Source organism: Macaca nemestrina, chromosome 2 (assembly GCF_043159975.1).
Source record: "Macaca nemestrina isolate mMacNem1 chromosome 2, mMacNem.hap1, whole genome shotgun sequence".
Classification (NCBI taxonomy): domain Eukaryota; kingdom Metazoa; phylum Chordata; class Mammalia; order Primates; family Cercopithecidae; genus Macaca; species Macaca nemestrina.
This window is the reverse complement of record NC_092126.1, coordinates 97,406,871-97,423,465: the sequence shown is the minus strand read 5'-3', so window position 1 is coordinate 97,423,465 and position 16,595 is coordinate 97,406,871. Positions and strand designations below refer to the sequence as shown.

General features: G+C 50.4%; 2 protein-coding genes across 2 annotated transcripts; one reads left to right on the top strand and one right to left on the bottom strand.

Annotated features, from left to right (window-relative positions):
- Positions 1-766: 766 nt before the first annotated feature.
- Positions 767-7,272, top strand: LOC105480132 (thrombopoietin). The gene is given in 6 exon segments (XM_011738633.3): positions 767-1,122; positions 2,780-2,937; positions 3,168-3,295; positions 3,580-3,666; positions 5,621-5,788; positions 6,025-7,272. Coding segments are annotated over 6 exon segments (1,563 nt in total). The 3' UTR covers positions 6,691-7,272.
- A 3,394-nt stretch (positions 7,273-10,666) lies between these two features.
- LOC105480129 (RNA polymerase II, I and III subunit H) lies at positions 10,667-15,516 on the bottom strand. Its single transcript, XM_011738626.3, has 5 exons — positions 14,808-15,516; positions 13,327-13,410; positions 13,150-13,243; positions 11,924-12,007; positions 10,667-11,031 (listed from the first exon to the last, which is right to left on the bottom strand). Exons 1-5 carry the CDS (start codon positions 14,878-14,880, stop codon positions 10,914-10,916), a joined length of 453 nt encoding a protein of 150 aa, XP_011736928.1. The 5' UTR covers positions 14,881-15,516; the 3' UTR covers positions 10,667-10,913.
- Positions 15,517-16,595: the final 1,079 nt, after the last annotated feature.

The window sequence follows — 16,595 nt, the reverse complement described above, 5'->3', positions numbered from 1 at the left end:
TCTTGGGAGACATCTCGTCTGGCTGGTCGGGAAAATTCCAGGATCTAGGCCACACTTCTCAGCAGACATGCCCATCCTTGGGGAGGAGGAACAGGAGAGAGTCTGAGGAAGTTCTAGGGGACAGGGGGATGATGGGAACAAGGTCAGGCTGGGACGCCCCTGAGGACAGAGACTGTGGGGAGACTGGGACTAGGAAGAAAGCAAAGGAGCTAGAGCCAGGGCCAAAGGAAAAGGGGGGCCAGCAGGGAGGTATTTGCGGGGGAGGTCCAGCAGCTGTCTTTCCTAAGACAGGGACACATGGGCCTGGTTATTCCTCTTGTCACATGTGGAACGGTAGGAGATGGAAGAGGGAGACAGAACAAGCAAAGGAGGGCCCCATGCACAGAGAGCTGTGTGTGTAGCCCTCCAAGTCACTAGACCCCAGCAGACCAGCACCTAAGCCCAGGCTTAACCCGGTTCATGCCTGCGCACATATATGCGCCCCGCACCTGACAGTCCTGTCAACCAGTCTAAACCCTTTCCCCATAACACCAGCCCATAACAGGAGATTTCTCTCATGTGGGCAATATCCGTATTCCCACTTCGAAAAGGGGTATAACAAGACAAGACCCCCTAGGGGGTTATAGAAAGAAAAACAGGAAAGCAAGTGTCCTGTTGGATTTCAGCAGCAGGTGTGATGTCCAGGGAAAAGAAATTTGGATAACCAGGAAGTGAAAACCTCACCAATCTAAAACAAGACTTCTGGGCTTCTTCCCCAGTGACACAAATGTCCTGCCAGATTCCTCCTGGAAAAAAACCTCTGCTCCTGTCCCCCTCCAGGTCCCAGGTTGCCCATGTCCAGGAAAAGATGAATTCCCCTATCCAAGTCTTCCCCATGGTGTGTGTGGGTGGAGGAGTGGACCCTGGTCCAGGCAGGGGCTCCAGGGAAGAGAAGGCGTCACTTCCGGGGGCCTTCGCCAGTGTCTGGTGGTTCCCTCCTCTGATTGGGCAGAAGTGGCCCAGGCAGGCGTGTGACCTGCTGCTGTGGAGGGGCTGTGCCCCACCGCCACATGTCTTCCTACCCATCTGCTCCCCAGAGGGCTGCCTGCTGTGCACTTGGGTCCTGGAGCCCTTCTCCACCCGGTGAGTGGCCAGCAGGGTGTGGGGTTATGTGAGGGTATAAAGGACAGCAAAGAGAAATGGTCTCCCAGCTGGGGGAGGGGCAGGCAAACTGGAACCTACAGGCACTGACCTTTGTCGAGAAGAGTGTAGCCTTCCCAGAATGGGAGGAGCAGGGCAGAGCAGGGGTAGGGGGTGGGGTGCTGGTTTCTGAGGGACTGATCACTTACTTGGTGGAATACAGCACAGCCCTGACTGGCCCTAAGGAAAGGGGACATGAGCCCAGGGAGAAAATAAGAGAGGGAGTTGCACTTCGGGCTTAGCGAACACAGTACTAAGATGGACACATCCCCAATCCCCATTTTTAGCTGGTCATTCCTTGTTAGCTTAAGGTTCTGAATCTGGCGCTAGGGAAGCTGGGCTAGGCAAGCCAGGGCACAAGGAGAGGGTAATGGGAGGAGGGCCCATGCATGTTGACAGACCTACAGGAAATCCCAATATTGAATCAGGTGCAAGCCTCTTTGCACAACTTGTGAAAGGAGGAGGAAGCCATGTGGGGGGTCCTGTGAAGGAACCGGAAGGGGTTCTGCCAAGGGGGCAGGGAGGCAGGTGTGAGCTATGAGACAGATATGTTAGTGGGCGACAAAGGCAAGGTAAGCCCCTAAGGTGGGCATCACCCAGCAGGTGCCCCTTCCTGGGTAGCTGGTCTCAGGAAGGAAGTCCCAGGACTGTCAGCCCATCTCTTAACCTCAGATAATGGAGTATTTCAGGACTTGGAGTCCAAAGAAAAGCTCCAGAGGTTTTTATGTGTGGGGGTACATAGGGAAAGAATAGAGGTTAATTTCTCCCATACTGCCCCTTAATCCTGACCTCTAAGTGGTCCCAGTTACAGCTTTGTGCAGTTTCCCACCCCAGCCCCACTCCCCACTGCAAAAGTTACCCCTCAACATATTGTGCATGTTTGCCAATTCCTCACCCGGGCCCTGCATCCCATTTTCCACTCTCTTCTCCAGGCTGAAGCCACAATACTTTCCTTCTCTATCCCTATCCCAGATTTTCTCTGACCTAACAACCAAGGTTGCTCAGAATTTAAGGCCAATTAAGATATGTATGTATACATACCATGTCCTGCTGTTCTCAGCAGGGGTAGGCGGCAACAAATCCATGTCAGATTCACTGAGGAGGCCTGACAAAAAGGAGACACCATATGCTTTCTTTTTTTTCTTTTCTTTTTCTTTTTCTTTTTTTTTTTTTTTTTGAGACGGAGTTTCGCTTTTATTGCCCAGGCTGGAGTGCAATGGCGGGATCTCAGCTCACGGCAACCTCCACCCCCCAGGTACAAGCGATTCTCCTGTCTCAGCCTCCCAAGTAGCTCGGATTACAGGCATATGCCACCATGCCCTGCTAATTTTTTTGTATTTAGTAGAGACGGGGTTTCACCATGTTAGTCAGGCTGGTCGCGAACTCCTGACCTTGGACTCCCAAAGTGCTGGGATTACAGGCGTGAGCCACTGCACCCGGCACACCATATGCTTTCATCACAAGAAAATGTGAGAGAAGTCAGGCGTTTGGCAGTTCCAGGCTGGTCAGCATCTCAAGCCCTCCCCAGCATCTGTTCACCCTGCCAGGCAGTCTCTTCCTAGAAACTCAGTTAAATGTTCACTCTTCTTGCCACTTTCAGGATAGATTCCTCATCCTTGGCCCGCCTTTGACCCACCCTACTCTGCCCAGAAGTGCAAGAGCCCAAGCCGCCTCCATGGCCCCAGGAAGGATTCAGGGGAGAGGCCCCAAACAGGGAGCCACGCCAGCCAGACACCCCGGCCAGAATGGAGCTGACTGGTGAGAACACTCTTGAGGGGCTAGGGCCAGATGGAAACATGACAGAAAGGGAGAGAGAAAGGAGACACACTGCAGGGGCAGGGAGCTGGGGGAACCCATTCTCTCAAAAATAAGGGGTCTGAGGGGTGGATTCCCTGGATTTCGGGTCTGGGTCCTGAATGGGAATTCCTGGAATACCAGCTGACAATGATTTCCTCCTCATCTTTCAACCTCACCTCTCCTCATCTAAGAATTGCTCCTCGTGGTCATGCTTCTCCTAACTGCAAGGCTAACTCTGTCCAGCCCGGCTCCTCCTGCCTGTGACCCCCGAGTCCTCAGTAAACTGCTTCGTGACTCCCGTGTCCTTCACAGCAGACTGGTGAGAACTCCCAACATTATCCCCTTTATCTGCGTTAACTGGTAAGAGACCCATACTCCCGGGAAGACACCACTTCCTCTAACTCCTTGAGCCAATGACTATTCTTCCCATATTGTCACCACCTACTGATCACACTCCCTGACAAGGATTAATCTTTGCAATACAGCCATCATTTAAAAGCTCTCGTCTAGACGTAGTACTCATGGAGGACTACCCTTCTCACTAGGCTACCATAGCCCTCTCTATTTCAGCTCCCTTCTCCCCCCAACAATCTTTTTCAACAGAGCCTGTGCCCAGAGGTTAACCCTTTACCCACACCTGTCCTGCTGCCTGCTGTGGACTTTAGCTTGGGAGAATGGAAAACCCAGATGGTAAGAAAGCCGTTCCTAACCTTGGCTTCCCTAAGTCCTGTCTTCAGTTTCCTACTGCTTCCCATGGATTCTCCAACATTCTTGAGCTTTTTAAAAATATCTCACCTTCAGCTTGGCCACCCTAACCCAATCTACATTCACCTATAATGATAGCCTGTGGATAAGATGATGGCTTGCAGGTCCAATATGTGAATAGATTTGAAGCTGAACACCATGAAAAGCTGGAGAGAAATCACTCATGGCCATGTCTTTGACCTATTCCCACTCAATCTTCTTAAATTGGCATGAAGAAGTAAGACTCATATGTCATCCACAGATGACACAAAGCTGGGAAGTACCACTAAAATAACAAAAGACTGAATCAAGATTCAAATCACTGAAAGACTAGGTCAAAAACAAGGTGAAATAACAGAGATAAAAAGTTCTACATGTGGGCCGGGAGCTCACGCCTGTAATCCCAGCACTTTGGGAGGCCGAGGCGAGTGGATCAGCTGAGGTCAGGAGTTTGAGAGCAGCCTGGCCTACATGGCGAAACCCCGTCTCTACTAAAAATACAAAATTAGCCGGGCATGGTGGTACATGCCTGTAATCCCAGCTGCTCAGGAGGCTGAGGCAGGAGAGTCACTTGAATCTGGGAGGCAGAGGTTGCAGTGAGCCGAGATCATGCCAATGCATTCCAGCCTGGGCGACAAGAGCAAAACTCCATCTCAAAAAGAAAAAAAGAAAAAGAAAAAAGTTCTACATGTGTAAATTAATGAGTAAAGTCCTATGCCAGCTTTCAGGCCACAATGCCCTGCTTCCATCATTTAAGCCTCTGGCCCTAGCACTTCCTATGAAAAGGATCTGAAAGAATTAAATTGCCCCCAAACTTGCCATGTAACATTACTGAAGCAGCTATTCTTAAAGCTAGTAATTCTTTTCTGTTCGATGTTTAGCTTCCCCATTGTGGAAATGCTCCTAGAGAACTCTATTCCGAGGGGACTACACTTAAATATATTGGCCTGAACACTGGACATCCCCCTGAAGACGTATGCTAATTTGTTAAGAGAGACCATATTAAACTAACACGTGTCCAGAAAGCAGCAGCCTGAACAGTAAGAGACCAGAAGCATGTTTTATGAGCAATAATTTAAAAAACTAAAATCTATCCCCAAGAGCCCTAGCATCCCTTCTTCCCTCAGTACTGAGTCAGGGAAGAAGGGCAGTTCCTATGGGTCCCTTCTAGTCCTTTCTTTTCATCCTTATGATCATTATGATAGAGTCTCATATCTATATTTAGTTTATTTATTTATTATTATTTATTATTTGAGACGGAGTCTCACTCTATTCCCCAGGCTGGAATGCAGTGGCACGATCTCAACTCACTGCAACCTCAGCCTCCCTGATTCAAGCAATTCTCCTGCCTCAGTCTCCCACGTAGCTGGGATTACAGCTGCCCACCACCATGCCCAGCTAATTTTTGTATTTTTAGTAGAGATGAGGTTTCACCATGTTGGCCAGGCTGGTCTTGAACTCCTGACCTCAGGTGATCCACCTGCCTCAGCCTCCCAAAGTGCTGGGATTACAGGCGTGAGCCACTGCACCCGGCCTTCATTCAGTTTAAAAATCAAATGATCCTAAGGTTTTGCAGCAGAAAGAGTAAATTTGCAGCACTAGAACCAAGAGGTAAAAGCTATAACAGGGCAGATTTCAGCAACGTAAGAAAAAAAGGAGCTCTTCTCACTGAAACCAAGTTTAAGACCAGGCTGGACTAGCGGACCCTGGAGTTTTTGAAGCAGAGGCTGATGACCAGCTGTCGGGATACTGTGAAGGAATTCCTGCCCTGGGTGGGACCTTGGTCCTGTCCAATTCTCAGCCCGTATGATTCACTCTGCTGGCTACTCCTACAGGTTCCCCACCCGCTATTAGTGTGCCCTTTGAGGCAGTGCACTTCTGTCTTCCATCTCTTTCTCAGGAGGAGACCAAGGCACAGGACATTCTGGGAGCAGTGACCCTTCTGCTGGAGGGAGTGATGGCAGCACGGGGACAACTGGGACCCACTTGCCTCTCATCCCTTCTGGGGCAGCTTTCTGGACAGGTCCGTCTCCTCCTCGGGGCCCTGCAGAGCCTCCTTGGAACCCAGGTAGGTCCCCAGTCAAGGGATCTGTAGAAACTGTTCTTTTCTGACTCAGTCCCCCTAGAAGACCTGAGGGAAGAAGGGGTCTTCCAGGGAGCTCAAGGGCAGAAGAGTTGATCTACTAAGAGTGCTCCCTGCCAGCCACAATGCCTGGGTGCTGGTATCCTATTTTTCCTACTTAGACAAGGGAGGCCTGAGATCTGGCCCTGGTCTTCGGCCTCAGGACCATCCTCTGCCCTCAGCTTCCTCCACAGGGCAGGACCACAGCTCACAAGGATCCCAATGCCATCTTCCTGAGCTTCCAACACCTGCTCCGAGGAAAGGTGCGTTTCCTGCTGCTTGTAGGAGGGCCCACCCTCTGCGTCAGGCGGGCCCCACCCACCACAGCTGTCCCCAGCAGAACCTCTCTAGTCCTCACACTGAACGAGCTCCCAAACAGGACTTCTGGATTGTTGGAGACAAACTTCACTGCCTCGGCCAGAACTACTGGCTCTGGACTTCAGAAGCGGCAGCAGGGATTCAGAGCCAAGATTCCTGGTCTGCTGAACCAAACCTCCAGGTCCCTGGACCAAACCCCCGGATACCTGAACAGGATACACAAACTCTTGAATGGAACTCGTGGACTCTTTCCTGGACCCTCACGCAGGACCCTAGGAGCCCCGGACATTTCCCCAGGAACATCAGACACAGGCTCCCTGCCACCCAACCTGCAGCCTGGATATTCTCCTTCCCCAACCCATCCCCCTACTGGACAGTACACACTCTTCCCTCTTCTACCCACCTTGCCCTCCCCTGTGGTCCAGCTCCACCCCCTGCTTCCTGACCCTTCTGCTCCAACACCCACCCCTACCAGCCCTCTTCTAAACACATCCCACACCCACTCCCAGAATCTGTCTCAGGAAGGGTAAGGTTCTCAGACACTGCCGACATCAGCATTGTCTCATGTACAGCTCCCTTCCCTGCAGGGAGCCCCTGGGAGACAACTGGACAAGATTTCCTACTTTCTCCTGAAACCCAAAGCCCTGGTAAAAGGGATACACAGGACTGAAAAGGGAATCACTTTTCACTGTACATTATAAGCCTTCAGAAGCTATTTTTTTAAGCTATCAACAATATTCATCAGAGCAGCTAGATCTTTGGTCTGTTTTCTGCAGAAACTTGCAACTCACTCGTTCTCTATGTGCTCTTTTTCTATGACAATTCTGCAAAGGCCTGGGCTGGCCTGGCATTTGAACAGAGGGAGAGACCTTGCATCAGAAAAGGTCTTGCATCAGAAAACAGAGAAAGGGTAATTTCCTTTGCTTCAAGTTCAAGGCCTTCCAACGCCCCCATCCCCTTTACTATCATTCTCAGTGGGACTCTGATCCCACATTCTTAACAGATCTTTCCTCTTGAGAAATGAATAAGCTGCCTCTCAGAGATGCTGTCCCTATACAATAGACAAAACTGAGCTTGTATAAGGAATAAATGAGAGCACCCAAAAGCTCCCTGAAAAACAAGGGAAACGTGTTCTTCGAGAGTGGCAATAGATCCCTCTCACGCTGCCACCCCCAACAAAAAAGCTAACAGGAAGCCTTGGAGAGCCTCACACCCCAGGTAAAGCTGTGTAGACAGTTCAGTAAAGACAGGACCTGGATGTGACAGCTGAGCAAACAGCTAGAGCTTTGGCAGCTCAGCAGGAGGCTTTGCCAGGCATGGACGCCTGCCTCCCTCCTGTGGAGGTCAGGGGGAAGTGCAGGAAGTGGCATGAGTCAGGCTTCTTGAGCTTACACAGCAGGAAAACAAGTACAAGTCAAGTACAAGTCGAAGGCTCATTTCCCAGTTCCCACAAATGCATCTAAAAAGCAGCCCTGTGTGACCATCATAAACTCTGCTAGGGGATCTCTAAAAAGGAGTCAGGCTTATGGGTTTTTGCAAATAAGTGCTGCCTTGGTGCTCAGGAAAAGGAGGTTTATGTTGCACAAAAACACAAATTCCATTGCAAAAGTCAACCTGCTACCGCCAGAGGTTCCTGTAGGAAAACTAGTGGAAGCTTTTTGCTCTCCCTCACCCCTGAGGAAGGAAAGGCTACCATGGAGGTAGAGGAGCCAGGAACCCAGAAACCCAAACACTGCCACAAATACCGCAGGGTCACCAAAGGCATTCCAAAGCAGTAGAATGTAAGGCAATGCACTAGGAACCTTGTGTACCTCACCTTTTGTAACATTCACACAACTCTGTAAGGCAGGTATTATCTTTTCTATTTTAGAGATGAGGAAACTGAGGCTCAGAGAAGCCAGGTGAGTTATCAGTGGTTACACACCCTATGGGCAGAAGAAACACCCTAGTCCAACCTCATTCTAGGGTCCATACTCTCCCCAGTGTGGTACACAGTCCTATATGTCATTTAATGATTCTATTTACTGGGAAAGACATACAAATCCTTAAGGAGTAACAATTAGAGTTCTGGGGCCAGGCGCGGTGGCTCACGCCTGTAATCCCAGCACTGTGGGAGGCCAAGGCGGGCAGATCATGAGGTCAGGAGATCGAGACCATCCTGGCTAACATGGTGAAACCCTGTCTCTACTAAAAATATGACAAATTAGCCGAGTATGGTGGCAGACGCCTGTAGTCTTGAACCTGGGAGACGGAGGTTGCAGTGAGCCAAGATCGTGCCACTGCACTCCAGCCTGGGCAACAGAGTGAAACTCCATCTCAAAAAAAAAAAAAAAAAAAAAAAAAAGAGTTCTGAGTAGAAAACCAAAGTTCTTGGTGGAGGTGACCAATTTAGACATCTCGCCATGTCCCTCTCTCCCTTCATGGACAGAATAGTTTTCCTAGAGAAGGAATCAACAAATGTACAAAGCTCAAAAATGTCCAAATCTCAAATGCTGTCAGTTTCTGCATGGAAGGGAAGTAGTTCATTCACACTACACATTCCAGCATGCAATCAAGGGAATGTTAAGTGGAAACTAACTTACTGACATACTGAGCTAGGTTAAATTTAATAATCAAATGAAACACTTTGTAGCACATGAAAGTGCCAGCACCTAGGATACGATATACCAGTGGGACCAGAGAATGATGGGTTCCCAGCACAGACGGATGAGAGACAAGAATGGCAAAACTGCAGGGCCAGGTGTGGTGGCTCACACCTGTAATCCCAGCACTTTCGGAGGCCGAGTCAGGCAGATCACCTGAGGTCAGGAGTTCGAGACCAGCCTGACCAACATGGAGAAACCCCATCTCTACTAAAAAATACAAAATTAGCTGGGCATGGTGGTGCATCACCTGAGGTTGGGAGTTCAAGACCGGACTGCCCAACATGGAGAAACCCCGTCTCTACTAAAAATACAAAATTAGCTGGGCGTGGTGGCGCATGCCTGTAATTCCAGCTATTTGGGAGGCTAAGGCAGGAGAATCGCTTGAACCCGGGAGGCGGAGGTTGCAGTGAGCCAAGATCACGCCATTGCACTCCAGCCTGGGCAGCAAGAGTGAAACTCTGTCTCAAAAAAAAAAAAAGAATGGCAAAACTGCAAATGTCACCAGGCATCTGGTATTGGCATTTGACTTACTCCACTTGTGGGCAAATGCAAATAACTCATGGACTTCTCCAGTATGAACTTACCTGCCCTATTACAAATCTAATCCATTCCCAAATCAGTCTCGTTGGTCCCATCCCTTCTTCCCACTAACACAAAAAAACAATTACAACCAGAACACTCCTATCCCTATTCAACGCTATACTAGTTCTTTCTTCTCCTAGCCCAGGACCATCTATGATAACCTACAAACTATTACTGGTAATTCGTTCATCTCACTCTCATTTGTCATTCTCCAACCCCACAAAAAAACCCACCCCATGGAAAGGTTCTAAGATTTCATAAAAATTCATCCCAACCCCCAGTACATCTACTCCCCCTACTCCATAGTAAGGTAAAAGAAACACCTCTTCCTCCTCCCTGCTGAGGCCATTCATTTTCAACCCAGTTCCCTAAATACGATTTCTAACACCTCACGTAAAGACCTGAAAATGATGGGGAAGGAAATACCCCAGGTATCCCAGCAGGGGAACCAGCTCCCAGGCAAAACCAGATCAAACAGACAACTGTTTAATACACAGAGAATCTCTTTGGATTGTTACCCTAAACTTCCTAGGGGAAAACAGAACCCCATATGCTTTCCTAGAGACCCCTAATGCCAGGCTGAAGAGCCAGCTCACATGCTGAAGGAGTCCTTATCATCAGAGCCATTTCCTTAATGTTTTTCTTCCCCCACTCATAAGTTAGTGACTGTAGTCAGGCCGCCACATTGTCCTGGCTCTGGCCCGCCAGCTTCATTGGTATTGCTGCCCTGTCCACTTCCACTTACCCTCCCTCCCTCCCTCCCACTGGAATGTAGAGTAGAGAGCCAGCTCCTCCAGCTGCTTCCAGAACCACCAATTCCTCTCCTCCTACTCTCTTCATAGTCATCTCCCATGCCTAAAAGGCTAAAAGCCTCTGTGCACATCTTCCATAAAAATAATGAACATTTCTAGACTATGCAAGCGACTCATTCAAGTCAGCGTGAACTGACTTCCTAAGAGCCTGAAAGTGCTGGAAGGACCCGAGCAGGGCTCCTTGCCAATTCAAAATTCCGCGCCAAATGGGTGGTATCTTCTGGGCCTGGGGTACCCTCAGGAGCCAAAAGTACAACACTCTCTCCCAAACCGAAAACCGCATTGGAGGATAAATGTTGAGAACAGTCAGCCAGGAGACTGAGATAACCCTGAACCCAGATACCAAAAGGCTGGAATAGATCCTACATTGACAAGTGATCAGCTGGCTGTGGGCCAGAAACAGTACACCACAGACAAATTGCAAAAAATGATTTTACAGTAAATGAACTTTTTACAAAAAGGGGAGGGGCAGTCTGAAAAAGTAAAGTTTAATTTAAAAATCATATACACAAAGCTTCTGATTCATTTGCAGCTTTCCCACTGTCTTTCACAGGCGAGTCAGTTTCCCTTTGAGTGCAGGCCAGTTAAAGATGCCACCACAGTGGACAGTGAGCCAGCCCCTCCTCAACAGGTGAGCAAGACTGGCTGCCACTCAGGCTTGAACAATGCCGATGACCTGAGTGACTAGGCAGCAAGGCTGGCTTCCGGCGAGGTTCAGAAGGCTAGCTTCTTCATCAGGAGATAAACTCTGGAATCCACCTCGAATCCATGCAGGTTGTTGGCATCCCCCTGCAGCCTCATGAGCAGGCCCCCATAGGACACATAGGCAGAGCTGAAACAGAAGGCCCCATCCCATGAGTCTGGAGCGCTGCTACTCAGCAGCTCTCCATCTCAGCCTAAGAAAAAGAAGAGGCATCTTTCTACTGTTTTGTCACTAGGAACCAAAATTCTGACACAGATCAATGTACAGATATGTGCAAGGCACTGTTCTTTATATTAGCGAAGGTGGAAAACACCTATATGCCCCAAATCAGGGGAATGGTCAAATGAATCAAGATGTATCCACTTACTGAAATGTTATGCAACTATTAAAACATTTAAGAAAAGCTTCACACTAACATGGGGAAACATATTTTACATAATGTTAAGCAAAAAGAGCAGAAGAAAACATAATAAACACCACAGTCTCAAAGGAAAAAACAGAACACCAGGATATGCAAAAAAGTCTATGTAAAAGGTCATCTCTGGGTATGGAATTACAGGTGACTTTTTTTTTTCCTTCTTCCCATTACTCTTCTGCATTTCAAATTGCTTACAAAAAGCACATATTGTTTTAATAAGATTTTAAAGAAAAGAAAAAATAGCTGGACAGGAAAACCAAGCAACTAGGGATTGGGTTACAGAGTAGCAAAACACACACACACACACACACACAGCCTAATAGGATAATCACTTAATGCTGCATTTGTTTCTGGAGAAGCAAGTCTCCTTTGCACTTTACACAGTAAGATAACCAGTTTCTCATCTGGACTGCTGGGCCAGGAGGGCCTGACAAAGAGTAGTCTACCTTTCAGACTGGAAACTGCTCTCAGAACCATTTCTTTCTAGTTCCTACCCAGGTCTGAGGTGCCTGAGGAGAGGGACCCAACAGAGGAAGCAGGAGCATAGCTCAAAGTCTCAGAACACAGAGAGGGAAAAGAACCTCATAAGATTATGTAACTTACAGGCGTGTTGCTGCTTCAGTAGAAGTTTCGTCTCCCTCAATCCTGTACACTTTTCCATACATTACATACTCAAATTGGTCAGCCCTGTGGAGCAATAGCAGCAAAGTTATTCTTAACAGTAATTAACAATATAAAAAATCCCATTTAAAAATGGTTACTGGTCGGCTGGGCGCGGTGTATCAAGCCTGTAATCCCAGCACTTTGGGAGGCTGAGGCGGGCAGATCACGAAGTCAGGAAATCGAGACCATCCTGGCTAACACAGTGAAACCCCATCTCTACTAAAAATATAAAAAAATTAGCCGGGCGTGGTGGCGGGCGCCTGTAGTCCCAGCTACTCGGGACTGGCGTGAACCCAGGAAGCGGAGCTTGTAGTGAGCCGAGATTGAGCCACTGCACTCCAGTCTGGGCGACATAACAAGACTCCGTCTAAAAAAAAAAAAAAAAAAGGCACATTACAAACAAACATGATGTCATTTAGTCCTCGCAGCAACCCCGTGAGCTAGGCATGATCATGATCATCTCTATTCTACTGATGGGGAAACAAGCTGAAGGAGATTAAGGTTACTCAACAAATAAGTGATAGAGCTGAGAAATGAACTCAAGTGGGGTGCCAAAGTCTTTCCATCACACCAAGCTCCCTCCCAAGACACAAGACCCACATAGCCTAGGTCACTCAGCAGTCACCTCCTCAGCCTTCAAAAGGCTACAACTCACAAGCATGTTATCACTGTCATAGATAAATACCTGGTTGTTGGAATTTTTTTCTTTTTTTTTTGAGACAGGGTCTCACTCTGTCACCCAGGCTGGATTGCAGTGGTACAATCATGGCTCACTGCAGCCTCAACCTCCTGGGCTCAGGCAATCCTCCCACCTCAGCCTCCCAGGTAGCTGGAACTACAGGCATATGACAACATGTGCAGCCTTTTTTTTTTGTTTTTCTTTTTTTCTTATTTTTGTAGCAGTGAGGTTTCGCTATGTTGCTCAGGCTGGTTTTGAACTCCTGTACCCAAGCAATCCTCCTGCTCGGCCTCCCAAAGTGCTTAGATTACAGGTGTGAGCCACGGTGTCTGGCCCGTTTGAATTCTTAAGTGCAGAAATTTCCTTAAGGTTACTCAGATTCTGCTGATCATCATTTATTCCAGGAATTAAAGAATAGTCTTTCTATATCACTTATCTACTTAGTTCTCAAGGCATATTCCAAGTATTACCTTCTCCACTACCTCACCTGGAAGGCCTATCATCAGTGGGGTTGTATTCACCATCATCCAGGGTACCATCTTCATACAAGGTACTAGCTATGACCAACCGGAACTTGTCACCTGAAAATAACAGCAATATCAGAGAGTGAAGAATAGCGGAAGCGGCAAAATGCCTCTTATTATTGTCTGTGTTCAATACTTACCCAAGTCTACAGGGTAAATTTGAATGTTTACATCTAAGATTAGATCCATCTTGAAAGATTCACTCTCACAATGCAGTCGAGACACTGGGGAGAAGCAGGAAAAGAGTGACAGAGGTATTGCCAGGCCCAAGGCAGATCCTACAGTGTGGGATTGTATGCAACAGAATACTCAATCTAACCCAGTCTACAACCACTGGTCTCTCATCTGCTCTCATAGAAATGCAGGCTCCATCAGAACCAGACATGCAAGAAGGAAAAGGGGAGAAAAACTGTGGCAAGTGAACGTAATCCCCAGAAAACAACCAAAGATACTTCAGCAGCAAATAATACCCGGTTCTAGGCCTGCCTGGATGACTGAGAACCTGACTCTGGGCAAGTTATTCAATCATCCAAAGGTTTCCTCTTTCTATGACAGGCACTGTGCTGAGGGGAGTTATCAAGATGTATAAGAACTGGTATCCGTCCTGAAAACATCTGAGTCTCCAGGCAAAGAATGAGACATCAAAGAGAAAATTATTGATAGATGACAAAATAAAGAGGTGTAGGCCAGTGGAGTGGCTCACGCCTGTAATCCCAACATTTTGGGAGGCCGAGGCAGGTGGATCACTTGAGGTCAGGAGTTCGAGACCAGCCTGGCCAAAGTGGTGAAACCCCGTCTCTACTAAAAATACAAAATTAGCCAGGCGTGGTGGAGCATGTCTGTAATCCCAGCTACTTGGGAGGCTGAGGCAGAGAATCGCTTGAACCCGGGAGACGGAGGTTGTGGTGAGCCAAGATCGTGCCACTACACTCCAGCCTGGGCTCGAGGCTCTGTCTCAAAAAAAAAAAAAAAGGATATACCAAGCAGCTAACTCTAACTCAGAGAAGACTTAAAGCGCTAAGGATTATGAGGGCAATACAAGAATATAGGCTCTGAAGTCAGATTACTCGCTGTGAAGCCTTGGGTGGATTACTCTCTCAGAAAAAAATGGGGAAGGCACCACCCACCTCATGAGGACTCTCATTTTCTTGAGGAGTCTCGCTCTGTTGCCAGGCTGGAGTGCAGCGGCGCAATCTTGGCTCACTGCAACCTCCGCCTCCCAGGTTCAGGCAATTCTCCTGCCTCAGCCTCCCAAGTAGCTGGGATTACAGGCGCCCGCCTGTAATTTTTGTATTTTTGGTAGAGACGGGGTTTCACCATGTTGGCCAGGCTGGTCTCACAAGACAGTGTCTAGCACAGAGCAGGTAGCGATTATAAGGATGCCCAGGAGTTTGCCAGCACCATGACAAAAGGCCACCTAGGCACCGGGCACGGCATGCGTGAAGCCAGAGAAAGCTCGGGAGTCTCCCTTTTCTCATCCATAAATTGTTTCCTGAGGGAGGTCCCTACATCAGGACCTGCTGGTAGGGGCAGGCCACAAGAGCTGGGTGGACACGGGGTCCAGGGGCATGTCCGCGAGGTTAGCCTCTTCCTCCAAATCGCCCCTACGTACTTTACTTACCTCGGTCAAACTTCTTGCCCTCCGGGTCAATATCCTTCACATCGAAAATATCTTCAAAGAGGATGCCCGCCATCGCGAGGGGGCCACGAGAGCAGCAGAAGGGGTGAGCGGGCGGCCACAGCTGGGAGTACGCGCACCCGCTCTGGTGCAGAAGAGGGGAGAAGAGCAAAACCAGCTTTTACATGCGCGGCAGCCAGACAAGAGTGGCGCATGCGCACAAACAAGTGGTAACGCGCCCACTTCCGCCACAGACTCCCGCTCGGGGCTACTTAACTTCCGCCCCAAAAGATTGCTCCCGAGAGGCTTCGGCGTTAAGGGCGGGTCTCACGTCCAGGTGGCCCCGCCCAGGGCGGGGAAACAATAGGTCCAACCTCCCGCGGCTGTAGAGCGGGTTCTAGCGCTCAGCTGGGGCTCTGCTGCGCCCTCTTCAGAGGCCGGGTCCCGAAGATTGGAACGCGTGGGGGCCTAACCCAGGCAGGGACCTTGATCCTTGGCCCAGAGAAGCCGGGCCCTAGCCCTACCCCGCCGGTCTGCGTGCCCGCCTAGGGCACAGTCCGCGCCGAGGGCAGGTGGAGCAGAACCCCGCCCCAGAGGTGCCCAGCCCCTCCAGCCGGCACCGCGGACCCCGGGGCCTGCCCGGGCCGGCTCGGCCCTGCTGGATGTAACCCGAGCCGGATCCGTCCAGTTTGGGAATTTGCCATGATGTCGCTATGGAGAAGAGGAAAGCCTGTATTGTCCCCTCCCCTCGTACTGCACCCTCCCACCACTGCCCGCTTCCCCCAGGCCCTGCTGTCTTCCCCCTCACCGCCCCCTCAGCCTGGCTCCCGCCACCCGCCTCCCCCGGGCATTACCCCTCCAACTTAGTCCTCCACTGCCTTCTCCTGGACACGGATCCCCTCCGTGCCCCTTCAGCCTGGCACTGCCCTGTCCCTTGGACACCAGCTCTTCCCTCACACTGGCCCTTCCTCCTGGGTGCTGGCTTCTATCACAAGGCTCCCCCTTCCCGGGCACTGCCCCCGCCCCCTGAGGCCCTCCTCTGCCTCCCAAATGCCCCTTCCTCCTGGTGCTGGCTGTCCCGCACACTTGTGCGTTTCCTGGGCGCTGCCCTCGCTCCTCTCACACTATCTCTATGCTGCCCATCCACCCTGCGCGCGCTCTGCCATCTGTTCTATCCTTCACCAGCCCCCGATAGAGAACCCAGAGCACCAGCAGGCGGTTCCCCCAAAGCGGAGAGATGGAAGCAGCGACTCTGGTTCCTCCTTGGGCCCAACCAGGGAGAAGCGACCCACGCCCGCGTCCCAGAAGTGGACTTCCCGGCACCTGGAGCTCCCTTCCCTCCGGCCTACCCCTTCCGGTGCCCTCCCCAACCTCCACCCCTGCACACCCCGTAGGCCGGGTTGCTCCAAGTGCACCTCCCCAGGGGAGCCCCGAGAAAAGGAAGGATGAGGAAGACGGCTCCAATTCCCTCCGAATTCTCCCAGCTTTGCTTTTCACCCCTGACGGGGCAGAGGGGCCTTCCTGGGCCTGTCTGGGCCGCTCGTCCCTTCGGAGGGGCAGAGGGGAGGCGGCTCCTAACGGGCTGACCCGGAGGAATCCGATGTAGACAGCTCCGCAGCTCCCAACCCCAACCCCTACGGAGTTCAGGCGTCTGCAGCCCCTCCTGCCTGGGCACTGGGAACTGCGAACCCGGGTGGGCCCCTCCACGTGCCAGTAGACCCGCCCCTCCCGGGCGCCCCTCTCCGACCCGGGCCTCTGCAGGGAGCCGGCGCGGGCTTACGCCTTCCCAGC

Excerpts from the sequence above, each read along its gene's own strand:
- LOC105480129 (XM_011738626.3), bottom strand. The coding sequence starts at position 14,880 with ATGGCGGGCATCCTCTTTGAAGATATTTTCGATGTGAAGGATATTGAC. Across the intron at positions 13,411-14,807 it reads GGGCAAGAAGTTTGACCGAG|TGTCTCGACTGCATTGTGAG; the intron begins GTAAGTAAAGTA and ends GCTTCTCCCCAG. Across the intron at positions 11,032-11,923 it reads ACTGAAGCAGCAACACGCCT|CTCTGCCTATGTGTCCTATG; the intron begins GTAAGTTACATA and ends CTTCTGTTTCAG.